The 12,710-nt window shown below is 53.6% G+C and overlaps 1 protein-coding gene and 1 pseudogene across 5 annotated transcripts in view; one reads left to right on the top strand and one right to left on the bottom strand.

The window, feature by feature from the left end:
* The window catches only part of LOC146337528 (protein CFDP2 pseudogene), a 471,985-nt pseudogene that overhangs the window by 240,822 nt on the left and 218,453 nt on the right, over nucleotides 1–12,710 (bottom strand). The gene's annotated exons all lie outside the window — the stretch shown is intronic.
* DMWD (DM1 locus, WD repeat containing) lies at nucleotides 605–12,641 on the top strand. 3 transcript variants are annotated; one of them, XR_014784997.1, is made up of 5 exons: nucleotides 653–1,165; nucleotides 2,317–2,499; nucleotides 4,717–5,970; nucleotides 7,757–7,915; nucleotides 12,080–12,641. XR_014784997.1 is itself a non-coding variant. In XM_084814800.1 (4 exons), exons 1-4 carry the CDS (start codon nucleotides 707–709, stop codon nucleotides 7,802–7,804), a joined length of 1,944 nt encoding a protein of 647 aa, XP_084670926.1. In that variant the 5' UTR covers nucleotides 653–706; the 3' UTR covers nucleotides 7,805–8,370. The 3 variants fall into 3 exon arrangements, 2 of the variants coding, with proteins under 2 accessions (XP_084670927.1, XP_084670926.1); XM_084814800.1 differs by lacking the exon at nucleotides 12,080–12,641 and having other exon boundaries at nucleotides 7,757–8,370; XM_084814801.1 differs by lacking the exons at nucleotides 7,757–7,915; nucleotides 12,080–12,641 and having other exon boundaries at nucleotides 605–1,165; nucleotides 4,717–6,299.

Genomic DNA, 12,710 nt, shown 5'->3' with positions numbered 1-12,710 from the left:
TCCCCCCCCCCCCCCCCGTATGTAGTTAGGGTTTTCTTTACACACTCAGAGGGCAGACGAGGGAATAGAGGACTCTGCCAGATCCAGACACTGTAAATTTCCTTGATCTTCTCTTGGAGGCAAAATGTGTCTATTCATATTATTGGAGAGAAGAAGGCTTAGGCCAGCCTCCTCCAGCCTGGTGCCCTCAGGATGTGCTGGACTGCAACTCCCATTAGTGGGTGGGAACGATGGGAGTTGCAATCCAACACATCCAGAGGGCACCATGCTGGCCTAGAGCTGTCCCTTTCAAAGAGGTGTCTTCCCTCTTGCCAAGGCCCCTTTTCTGCCCTGCTGCTCCATTGCCCAAGGCTGCACCCTACTGCTTATGTCCCCACGCCCACCCTAGCGTGAAGGGCCGCATCCTCCCTCCCTCCGCTGCTAATGTCCCAAGTCCGGGACCAGCGCGCGGAGGCCCCGTCGCTAAGGGCAGCATCCTTCTTCCCTCGGTTGCTAAGGGCCTCGCCCTGTCGCTAAGGCCCTCGGGGAGGGCCCGTTGCTAAGGGCCGTCTTCCTCCTGCGCTGAGGCTAGCCTTCCCGCCCCCGTTGCCAGGCGACGTCCCCCGCCGGCGTTGCCAAGGCTCCGTCGCGCAGCTTCCGTGCGCGGCGAGGTGAGCGAAGGGTCGCGACTTCCGGCAAGAGGCGGCGGCGGCGGCCCGGCGGGAAGATGGCGGCGGCGCTGGCTCCTCCCGCCCCTGCCCCCGACGGAGGCCCGGCCCCGCCGCAGCCGACGCACGAGATCAAGAGCCAGTTCCGGACCCGCGAGGGCTCCTACCGGCTGCTGGGCGGGCCCGAGCCCCGCGCTCGCCCCGCCCCGCCCGGGGCCCCCGGCGCGCCCCCGTCCTCAGCCGCCGCCCTGCCCAGCGCCGCGGCCGCCGGCCCGCCGCCGCCCGCCGCGCCCCCCGGCGGAGCCCCCGCGCCGCCCGCCCCGTCGCTGCCCCCCGTGCGCCTCTCGGTGGTGCGGCTGTGCTCGGCGCCGGCGGGGGCGGGCGGCGGAGGGGGCGACCCCTGCGCGGAGGGCGACCCGGGGGGCCTCGCCGCCGAGCGCAGCCGCGTCTGCTTCAACCTGGGCCGGGAGCTGTACTTCTACTCGGGCTCCGGGGGGGCGCCCGGGCGGGGACGCAGGGTGAGCGCCCAGGGAGACGGAGGGAGCGAGCGAGCGGAGTGGAGGGCGCTGGCCGGGGGTCTGGCGTGCGGGGCGGAGAGAGTGAGAGTGATGGGGGGGCGGGGAACTGGGTGTCGTCGACGGGAGGGGTGGTCAGACACATGGGGATGCTGGGAAGTGGGGCACAAGGAGAGGAGGAGAGGGGGGGTTGTCAGGCAGCAATGGGGCAGTACTGGGGACGCTGGAGACCAGCAGGTCCACATTGAACTCAGGTGGGGGCTGCTCAGGCCTGACGGCAGGCGAGGCAGGGGCTGAGAAAGAGGTGAGGAGTGGGGTGCTGGAGAGTGGGGAAGAACGTGAGGATTAAGGGGGGTAGGTAGTGGAAGGAAGACAACACAGGGCTGTGGGTGTTGGGAGGAGGAATTGTGCACGGGAAGGGGACTTGTTGGGTGGGAGAATGATCAAATGGGGACATGTAGGTGGGGAGGGCAGCAGGTATAGTGCTGGGGAAATGGGGCACAGGAACAGGTGGAGGGGGTGCTCTGTTTTCAGAGGTCGAGGAAGTCATGAGCTAGACAACTGAATGGTGGCTAATCTCAGATGCCTGATATTGGAAGGGGAAGAGAGCTTCCAGCTTGCATAGGTATTTGTCTCTCCTGATGGTTAGCAAAAGCAGAATAAATGATGTAAAATGACATGCCTGCATATTTGCTTAGCTTGTGGTCTCCTATCTGGCCAGGTAGGAAAGCTTGACAGAAGGTTCCTTTTTCCACCTTTTAGATTACAAATGACTAATGTAGATAGATATGTGGGCTTGTCATGTTTGTGGCCTTGCTTGCAAGGTTGATCTTGGTAGTTGAGACTAGCTTTTCTTAGTGCAGAATTATGTTTTTATTTTTAGCACAGTCAGTATAAGATGGCTTAAAAACAACAGTTACTGGAAGCCAAGAAACCTGGGATCTGTGCCCAGCTCTGAGGGGGACGCTGGTAATTCTAAGTCCTTCGCCATGATCTGCACAGCTGTACACTGCATTCAACAGTTCATACACAAGTGAAGGAGTGTCAGACAGCTTTGCCATCTCTTGAACCCAGATGACATCTGGATTCCTTTTCCACTCTTGATTCCTGTACTCTAAACCCTTGCTTGTCCTTATTTTTTGCTGAATTCCCAGTCCATTGACCTGAAGAAACCCATCGACAAGCGGATCTATAAGGGGACGCAACCCACTTGCCATGACTTCAACCAGTTCACAGCTGCTTCGGAAAGCATTTCGCTGCTAGTTGGCTTCTCAGCAGGGCAAGTGCAGTATCTGGATCTCATCAAGAAAGATACCAGCAAACTGTTTAATGAGGAGGTAAGTTAAAGCCTTCTGGGAAAGCAACATTTGAGAGAGTCGGTGCAGACTGATCTGCGTTTGAATTTCTACCGTTGCCCTCCCAGGTCAGTGTGGTTATGTTGGCGGGTGGTCTCTTTTTCTCTTCCAGGCTTCTCTTAATCACTGTTCTTGTTGCTCATAGTATTTTTAGAGCCATTAGCTTTAGTTGGTTTCATCAGTAGATTAACCAAATCATGAGTATAATGTGGCAGTTTTAGATCTTATTCCATTTTGCCCTGAGAGCTCAAAGTTAACTGAGACATTTTAAAATTAATTGCAAAAGAACTGTGCAATAGAAAATGCTTCTAACAGCAAAATTGGCACAGGAGGTAGGATCAAGGGTACTTGTGAATGTACTCTTTTAAGGGCTGGAAAATGGAGTGGCAGTTCTATGTGAGCTCTTCTGAACTTTTTTATTATTATTATTATTATTATTATTATTATTAAATTTATTAATCGCCCATCTGGCTGGTCACCCAGCCACTCTGGGCGATGTACAACATACCATAAAACAATTTAAAACAATAAAATTCTACCATATTTTTTTTTTTAAAATACCCTAACCCACCCCAAATGCCTGCCTGAACAACCACGTTTTTAATGCACGACGGAAGCTCATTAAAGAGGGGGCATGACGGAGTTCTCTACGGAGGGAGTTCCACAGAGTGGGGGCCACCACAGAAAAGGCCCTCTCCCTCGGGATAAGGGATATACCCCCGACTTCCAGATCACTCCCTGCTTCTCCAGAAACAAACACAAGGTCTAGTGCATGACCGGCTACATGGGTGGGCCCAGTTAGAATATGGTGCAGCTCCCAGGAGGCCATGGTCGCCATGAAGTCCCGAGGTGCTCCTGTGAGGATGGCCTCCGAATGTACGTTGAAGTCCCCCAACACCAGTAAGTTAGGGGACTGTACACGCACATCAGAGACCACCTCAAGCACCTCGGCCAGGGAGTCAGTCGTGCAGCGGGGTGGACGGTACACGAGCAGAATCCCCAGACTGCCCTTCGGGCCCAACCTCCAATACATGCACTCAGCAACCTTGGTCTCCCGGAGAGGGGGTCTGGTGAAGACCAAGGACTCTCGGTAGATAACAGCCACTCCCCCTCCCCGATCCCCAGCCCTCGGCTGCTGTGCATACGAAAATCCGGCTGGACACATGGCTGCGAGGGTTGGAGCAGCAGCCTTGGCGAGCCAGGTCTCCGTAATACATGCCAGGTCTGCGCCCTCATCCAGGATCATGTCATGGATGAGGGAGGTTTTCTGGGTAACAGACCTGGCATTGCAGAGCAGCAAACGAAGGCCAGAAGATGGGGTCATGCCTCCCCCAGCCATCCTTTGGCTCTGGACAGGCCCGGAGCAGGGGACAGATACTACACATCTCTCCCTTGTTCCCCTTACCTGGCATGGCCTGCCCCTAGCGCTCTGCCAGCGCCTGCTGCCCAGCCTCGGTATGTTCTGGTCCCCAACACTCCCCCCACTGCCTCCATCAGGTGGACACATGCCCCCTCGCTCCCGCCTATCAGGCAGGCTACCCACCCCTAAAAACACAACAAAATCCCCCCCAACAAAATAAAACAAACAAACAAAACAATTAAAATCCCCTTAAAAATGCCAGGCAGGAGTCCACAGGGAAGGCCTGGTGGCGGTGGTGGTGGTGGCGGTGGCAGCAGGCCCAGCAGCAGCAGGCGCGCCTCTTCCCCGGTGGTGGTGGTGGTGGTGGTGGTGGCTTCTCCTGCAGGCCCTGGCTCTCCCAGGCCACCTCAGCCAGCCAGCTTATGTTGCCCCTCCAGGGAGGGGCAGGTGGAGCAGCACAGCTGGCTCGGTACCTGGGGGCCTGGTCCTGCAGGGACTGTCGGTCTGCCAGGCAGAAGTCCACGGGGAAGGCCTGGTGGTGGTGGCAGCGGCGGCAGCAGCAGGTCCAGCAGCAGCAAGCACGCCTCTTCCCCGGTGGTGGTGTAAAACTTTACCAAGTTTTACCAAAACTTGGTAAAAGTTTTACCAAGAAAGTAAAACTTTCTTGGCCTATGTTGATGATCCCCACTTAGGAGCAATTATGATTTGTTCTCGTTAAATCTTTCTGCAGCAAGTGTGGCATTGGGTGAACGTTCGTGGGGCATGGGGTGTGGAGGGGGCATTGATGGCGGCTTGGAATTCTTGGAGTCCTTATGCTGCCTCCCTGCCTTCCTTGACAGAGGCTGATTGACAAGACGAAGGTTACCTTTGTGAAGTGGATCCCTGAGACGGAGTCTCTCTTCCTGGCTTCCCATGCCAGTGGCCACTTGTACCTGTACAACGTGGAACACCCCTGCGGCTCTGCCTCCCCTCAGTACACTCTCCTCAAGCAAGGCGAGGGCTTCACGGTCTATGCCTGCAAGAGCAAGAGTGCCCGCAACCCGCTGCTGAAGTGGGCCGTTGGCGAAGGAGCACTGAACGAGTTTGCCTTCTCCCCTGATGGCCGCTACCTGGCTTGCGTCAGCCAAGACGGCTGCCTGCGTGTCTTCCATTTTGACTCCATGCTCCTGCAAGGGATGATGAAGAGCTACTTCGGCGGCTTGCTGTGTGTCTGCTGGAGCCCCGACGGGCGCTACGTTGTGACAGGCGGCGAGGATGACCTGGTGACGGTCTGGTCCTTTGCTGAGGGCCGGGTCATTGCCAGGGGCCATGGTCACAAGTCATGGGTCAACGCGGTGGCTTTCGACCCCTACACCACCAGCACTGAGGGCGACGAGAGCGGAGAGTTCAGCGGGAGTGACGAGGACATTCAGGACTCTACAGGTTTTGGCAGAGTGCGGACCAGCAGCACCCTGTCCCACCTCTCCAAGCACAGCACCAAAAGCACCCCCTCGGTGACGTACCGCTTTGGGTCTGCTGGTCAGGACACCCAGTTCTGCCTTTGGGATCTAACGGAAGATGTCCTGTACCCTCACCATCCGATCTCCCGGGCCCGAACACTCACGAACACCTTCAGCACGGGCATCCCCCCGTCTGGGAGCGGTGGGAGCAACTTGGCTGCTGAATCGGGCGGGGGCGCCCTCCCTCGCTCGCTGTCGCGCTCCAACAGCCTGCCCCACCCGGCCGTCACCAGCGCCACCAAGAGCCATGTGGCCGATGGCGCGGTGCCCTTCAGCATCGGCAAGTTCGCCACCCTCACCCTGCAGGAGCGGAAGGACAAGAATGCCGAGAAAGAGCACAAGCGCTACCACAGCTTGGGCAATATCAGCAAGAGCAACGACAAGCTCAACGTGGTGCCCAAAAGCAAGCTGGATACAGCCAAGGTCTTGGGCACTGCCCTGTGCCCCCGCATCAATGAAGTACCCCTCCTGGAGCCCCTCGTCTGCAAGAAGATTGCCCACGAGAGGCTGACGGTGTTGCTTTTCCTGGAGGACTGTATCATTACCGCTTGCCAGGAAGGGCTGATCTGCACATGGGCCAGGCCGGGGAAAGCAGTAAGTAAAACAGCATCCCCTGCTGGCAGGGAGGCTGCGGTTGATTTCTAAGCTTGCTGCTTCAGTTGCATTTCTAAGTGGCTGGTTTTGACCGAGAGAGTTGCTTCTTTCGGAAAGGGCAGTAGGTTAGTAGCAGAGCACATGCTTTGCTTGCGAAAGGTCCCAGGTTTAATCCTTGGTGTCTCCTGGTAGGACTGGGAAAGAGCCCTCTGTGAACCCCTGGAGAGCCTCTGTCATTCAGCTTAGGCAGAGACCTAGATGGGCCATTGGTCTGACTCTGCGTGAAGCAGCTTCCTGTGTTTCTCAGAGGAATAAATATACTCACGGCAACTGTTACACAGGAGTATGAAAAGTTAACTTGGTTCTTGCTGGATTCATGGGCAGGTTCTAGATTCCTGCTGCTTTCTGTTCTACAGATCTTTTTCCCCAGTGCAGTTTTCCACGCACAGCCCAACAACACATTTCTCTTTCTGTTCCCTTATGTGGAAATATGTGCCATATTCGTGGGGTTAGAAGGGATGTTACCGAGTCCAACCCCCTGCTCCCCAAGGTGGGATCTTCTTTGAATCAGCCTTCCCACCGCAATTGCTTTATCCTGCATAGTTCAGCCCTGTGGTCTGCCACAAATACAAAACAAGAGCAAGGTAGTTTGGGTAACAGATAACTCCAGATGACCCAGGCAAGTAACCCTAACCGCATACTAGAGGGAAAGCTGTAAAAGGCGCAGGAGGAAATCCTCTCCCAGCCCACATACCGCAGTCTGTGATACCCCCAGTTGGGAAGCAAAACTTATCCACATAGTAGCCCCAAAGATATTTTATTCAGTGGTAAAAGTACACAGGTGCAGGTAAATACGGAGGGCCAGTAAGGTTTCGTGGTGCCACAGGAAGATCAGCTTTAGAAGTTTAAGGGGGGTGGGTGGGGGTGGACTCTGTCCTCAGAATGCTGTCAAGAGAGGTGGGGCAGTGCCTGCTTTTGAGAGAGGTTCTGGCTCTCTGCCCTGTGTCGGAGTCCCACCATGTGCTCTGGAAGGGAGCCCCTATTTCTTAATCCTGTGTGGGGGCAGGCAGAAGATGCCCAGTAGTGAGTGGGAATGCACTTTATACAAGCTCAGGATGTTTCTCCATCCACATCTCTTTCTTTAAAGTAGGAGCATGACCAAAGAGGGCAGAGGCTGGTGCGAAATGGGTGCGGATGGAACTAGGAGGCCAAGACCAACAGTGCCTGCAAGAGATTTTTCTTTTCATGATCCCCTCTGATTTCATTGGGGTGCAAATCCAGCCTGGTAATTAAGTGGCTGCTGTGGCAAGTTGAAATTCAGTTGGTGCCCCGGCCACCTCCTGCACGGCTTCTCGCCCCTTGTGAACGATGCCATTTCTCAGGGCTTCTGTCCCTGTGGCTGGGAAGAAGCCAGTGCAGGTGGTGGCAGCTGCTGTCTGTCTGCCTGGTTCTCCCTGGCTTCAATCCTGGGGCAGATGGACAGACTCCCTAGCTCAGCACTAGTTTACTTCAGCTGGGAAAAGAAAGGACCAGTTCAGACAGTCAACAGGTAAAGCTTTTCCTGGACTGCCTGAACACTCCCACGATACAAGCCTCCCTGCATTTAGAAAAATAGCAGCTCAGGGAGAAGGGTTCAAACTTCTCTTCCTGACATGCCATTTTTTGCTCTGTGCATAGGTTTCTTTCTCTCTCCCACCCTTAGCTAGCCTTCACATCTCTAGGCTCTGTCCATGGTATTGCTCAGCCGTAGCACTTGAATTCTTCGCCAAATATTGTCTTTTTTCAGACCCTGAACTCCCAGAACGGTGGCTCTCCAAGTGGCACAGTAGTATAACCCGGCGTTAACTCTCAGTCGGCTGATCTCCCAGCAGGTACCTCTGGCTCCTTGCCCTGCCGAGGCCATTGGGCCACGACGGTGAAGCTCTCTGACTCTTCAGTATCTGCTGTATGTACAGGTTGTTCCCTCCCTCCCTTGCCTATGACACTAACTGTATGGAAAGAGAGACACTAACAGAGTTAATTAATATATGGAGACCTATGTAGCACAGGACCCTTTGCACTTCTCAGCTATTTAAAAGTATTAATTAATGAACCATATTTAAAGCTAAGATTTTAGCACAGGCCGCTGGAGGGGCAGATTTTGCACAAGGGTGAACTGAGCTGCCCTCTCTCCCTTCCTCCCCTCCATCTCCCAGACAGGGATGCCTAACTGCCTTTCAGCTGTGCTGCCCTGAACTTGACTGAATCTGTCTCAATCTTCATCTACCCCAGACCAGTTTCTAGAAGAAAGCGTAAGGAATCCCTTTTGCACAGGGGAAATGACCCCCCCCCCCATTTATGAAGGAACCTCTGTCTTTCTGATTTATTTTCCCTCCTGTTTTTAAAGTCTATTTTAGTTCCGTTTTTGTGTGTGTTTTGCACAAGATGTACCAATTCTTCTGCTCACTTGAGGAAACATCCAGGAGACAGTCTCTTCAGTCTTAACAGCAGAACCCTCTCCCCTGTGCCCCCCTCTCAGTGCATCCAACTGATCCCCAGAGAGATGTTGCTTAATGTTCGAGATCCAGCGAGATACTGCCCAGGAGCTCCTGCCATCCCTCTGCCAACCTTGTTTCTCAGTGTTGAGGTCCAGACAGCTGCCCGCTTGCTCTGTTCTCACCCGTCCTCACAACTTCATCTGAATCACTTCTCTGCAGTTCTCTCAGAAGTGAAATGGCCCTTTCTTTGAACTGGCTGGTCCTTGTACTTGAAGGCGGTTTGCCGGCAGCTGTTTCTTCAGTTTACCAGCCCTTTTCTGCCAAGGAACTGCTTCTGGACTGGATCTCATTGCTGGGACAGCTAGAAGCATCCCAGCCTTGATGGCCCCAATCCATTTTCCCCATTGCTTTTTTCTTTTCTTTTTCCTTCCCACCCTCCAGATCGATTTATATGCACGTACTTATGTTTAGGAGATTCTGGCCTGTGCTCTGCCTGCTTGCACAGACACATTCATGCAAATTTTAAATAGCCAGTCGTCTAACATTGAGGTTGAGCTGGAAACCCTGAACCAGAACAATGACATCCATTTGCCATTTCAGCTACTCAGAGACCAAGATATCAAACCCATGACTGTAGTTTCACCAGTTAAAACTACAGGAGAAACAGCTGTCCTCCTTTAAAAAAATCTCACAAAAAGTATTCAGGTGCTAGAAATTTCACAGTAAGAAAGCTGTTATACTGAAACGAAATTACTTGTGTCGCTTGCTAGCCCATCTGTCCAGAGAGATGATAGCTTAGGTTGCCCAGCATAGGCGCAGCAGTTTCCTACCATAGATGTGGATGGTGGTTACTGGTAGCAAGAGGTAAATACCTAGAATTGAGCACAATCTAATGACCTGATTTACACCCAGTGAGAACCCACGGCCTCAGCAACTCATGGGTTGCCCATGTACAAGCAGGGGAGAGTGAGCGTGCTGCCTCTCGCACACCCACCACTTCCGCTTTTACTCAACAACCTACGATCAGCCCGTTCGAAGGTTGTTGGGTGTGACGTGTGAACCCGGAGCACTGGGTTCACTGAGTTCACCGGAGCACTGGGTTGTTTAGCTCCAGTGGTTAACCCATGGTTTGTTGTTTAGTTAACTTCTGGGTTGTTTAGCCCCTGAACAACTCAGTGCTCCAGGTCTTCACATCATGCTCAACAACCTACAAATGGGCCTATTGTAGGTGATTAAGAGTGGAAGGGGCTGGCGTGCTGCAAGCAGCACACCTGCTCTCTCCCGCTTCTCCCTGATAGCCCTTGGTTTCTTTAACCTACAGGCTGTCGTTACAAGCGAAGTGCACCAACGTGGTCCAATAGAGCTCATGTCTATTTTGCCCTTTGGCTTCTGCAGTGCAGCAGGCACATTTCAGCGTCTGTTGACTTGGCAGCTGACTTGCAGTATTCAGCATACTGGGTTTATCTCTATGCTGTATATGTTGTACCTCTCGGAGTCTGTGTCCCATTTGGGCAGGTTTGGTCAGCTTAGGGCACAGTCCTATGCAGATAGGTAGTCGCCTCTGAACTCGGAGGTGACCGCCTATCCAATGCAGGGCAGGAGAAGCATGGAGGGGATTGTTCCCTCCGTGCGTCTCCTGCCCTGCATTTTCGGGTAGACAGCCGATTGCGGCTGTCTAGCCGTGGGAAGGCAGAGCAGGGGAAGAGGCTGCCGTACAACACATAGGATTGGTCGTACTGGCATTTCCGCCCTCCCCGCCCCAGAATGCCCCATTTCAGCTGCTCTGCACTCCTCTTGCGAGCACAGAGCACAGGGCTGTTCCATGCTGTTTGAGAGGCAGCACAGAAGGGGGGAATGTTGGTTCTCCAGGAACTGACCTCAGAGCGCTGACTAGTGGCCATAGGATTGCTCCCTTAAGGTCAGCTGATTTTCTTAGGAACTGGGTCATGTCTTTAGCACAATGTGGTGTAGAACAACAGCTATTCCAAAAACTGATTCAAAGCAAACAACCTATTTTTAAAACATGTATGTAATCCAATATGCAGCCATTTAAAATGTCCCAAATGGATTTTGAGCCTACTGACAATTAATGGCAGTCTTAAAAGCCTTCCCCAATCTGGTGGCTGCCAGATGCTTCAGACAACAACTCCTATCCCCACTGATTGCTCGTGCTGGCTGGGGCTGGTGAAAGTTGTAGTCCAAAGCATCTGGAGGGCACTAGGTTGGGAAGGCTGCTGTCAAATATATAGTATGTTACAATTATGCCCGGAAGGAATATTGATGGCACCGTGTGCATATGCACGCGCACACACAGTTTTCTTTGGTGCGTGAAGTTTATTGGCATGGCAGGTTTTGGATGGCTTTGAATCAGTTTTCACCACAGCTGTCCTTGAGTGCCACGTTGCATTGCGTATGCAGCTGCGGTTGTCCCCCAGTGTGCTAGAGCTAGCAACCAGTCTCTGTTACAGTAGAGTCTAGCCTGCGTCTAAAGAGGCTGGTGCCATGAGATATTTTACTGCTTACTAATAGGTAGCATATGCGGGGGTTTGTTTCTGGTATCTCAGAGCTAGTATATAAGCTCGTTGGGCAAAGATTTCTCAATACCTTGGGTTGAAAAACAGCCACCAAGCTTCTGAGAGGAGCCCTAGACTTCTTTTCCTTCTGCTTCAGCATAATCCCCCCCGCAGATAAAATGTCTGTGCTTGACACCTATGACGGGGAACAGGCCCTAGGAGCAGTTTTGTCTTCGGTGTGTGGTGTGGGGAACTCAGAGAGGCCCAGCCTTGCTGTGTGTCACCCTTCCCCAACCTGGCCCCCTCCACATCTGTCGCACTGCAGTTCCATCATTCCCAGGTCAGTGGCCATCCTACCTGGGGAATGATGGGAGTTGCAGTCCAACACATCTGGAGGGCACCAGGTTGGGGAAGGCGTGTGTTTGTGCTGGGCGAGGCCTCCCTGTGGGGCCTGCATTCCATCACAGCCTCTTGTCCTGTGGATCAGTTATTTCAGCTGAAGGAAAGTAAAGAGTGGAGGGCTATGGTTTCTGTAGATACAATGCCGAATCATCTCCTCCTGCACCCTACCAGTTGGTGTGTCCCTTAAGGCTGCCTGAGGTGGAGGGCGGAGGGAGACTGGGCTTTTTGCCTATAAGAGTCTCGTGACTCACTTTGCTGGTGGCCAGTAGGATGGGTTGAGGCTTGGCTGTGCCTGCAGATCCAACAGCAGTTCCAGTTTGTGCCATTGCTGGCTGAGATGACCTTTGGATGAATTGAGCTGGTGTGCAGGGTGAGTTACCTGTTGTGGCTGCTTTCCAGCACGAGAGGCCCCAGGGCATAATGATGCCTAGAAGGCTCTGGGATTCTGGATGCATTTGTGGGCTTCACGGTGTGTTCAGGGAGTCTACCCTTGGGCATGCCCAGAGGGATACTCATCGGTTATAACTTCACACATTCTGGGGCTGAGCCCAAGCATTGAAGACTGGTCCGGAGGACTTGGCCAGGCTCAAAGGAAGACCTAGGTACCTGTGTTCATCACAGGTCTTCGCCTTAGTTCATACCGTCTACCAAGGAAAGTCTCCAGACTGGCAGGGGAAGCCTCTGCGAATCACACTCTCACTGTGAATCCATTTTCAGCTCTCCATCTTGTAAAATATGACCCGGCTATCCAGGAGATCCTCTTCCACCAGGGCAGATGAAAATCTCTCACAGAGAAAGATTCACCACCATGGGACTGGCTCCCTTCCCCCAGGAAAAAAAAGCCATACTGGGTCCAGAACCGTTGCACACAATTTACATCTGCTCCGTCCCGGCCTGGCAAGAGCAACTGGGGGGGAGCAGGGGAGAGAAACTGGACTTGTGTCAGGTCTGCTCGGATCCTCTTCAGTGAGATGCAAGGACCTCCAAGGACAGTATTAATTTTGCTCTTTGCATTTCCCCTTCCCTCATCCTGGCACCTCCAGCTGCATGTCACCCTCGCACTCTGTCTGGGCCCCAGCAGCCTTCCCTGCCAGCTGGTGTCTGGCAGCCTCCCCCCGCCCCCGAGTCCGCAGAAGAACACGCCTGGAAGCTGCCGACGCTGCCCCGTGCCTTCGTCACTTTACTACCTGCTCTAAACGTTTGTTACTGTTGTGTCTGGAAAAGTGTTTAAATTATAGAATCGTGAACTCCTATTTATACTAAAGAGACAGTTTTCACACCACAGCCTCCCCTGCTAAATATTGATTGTGGGTGGGCAATGGAGGGAAGACACGGAGCTTGTAAAGCC

The sequence above is a fragment of the Heloderma suspectum genome, chromosome 10 (genome assembly GCF_057233095.1).
Source record: "Heloderma suspectum isolate Gila_16-S chromosome 10, 16-S_ref, whole genome shotgun sequence".
In the NCBI taxonomy this organism is placed as follows: Eukaryota; Metazoa; Chordata; class Lepidosauria; order Squamata; family Helodermatidae; genus Heloderma; species Heloderma suspectum.
Note: the sequence above shows the minus strand (reverse complement) of the source record. Positions and strands in the feature narration are given on the sequence as shown.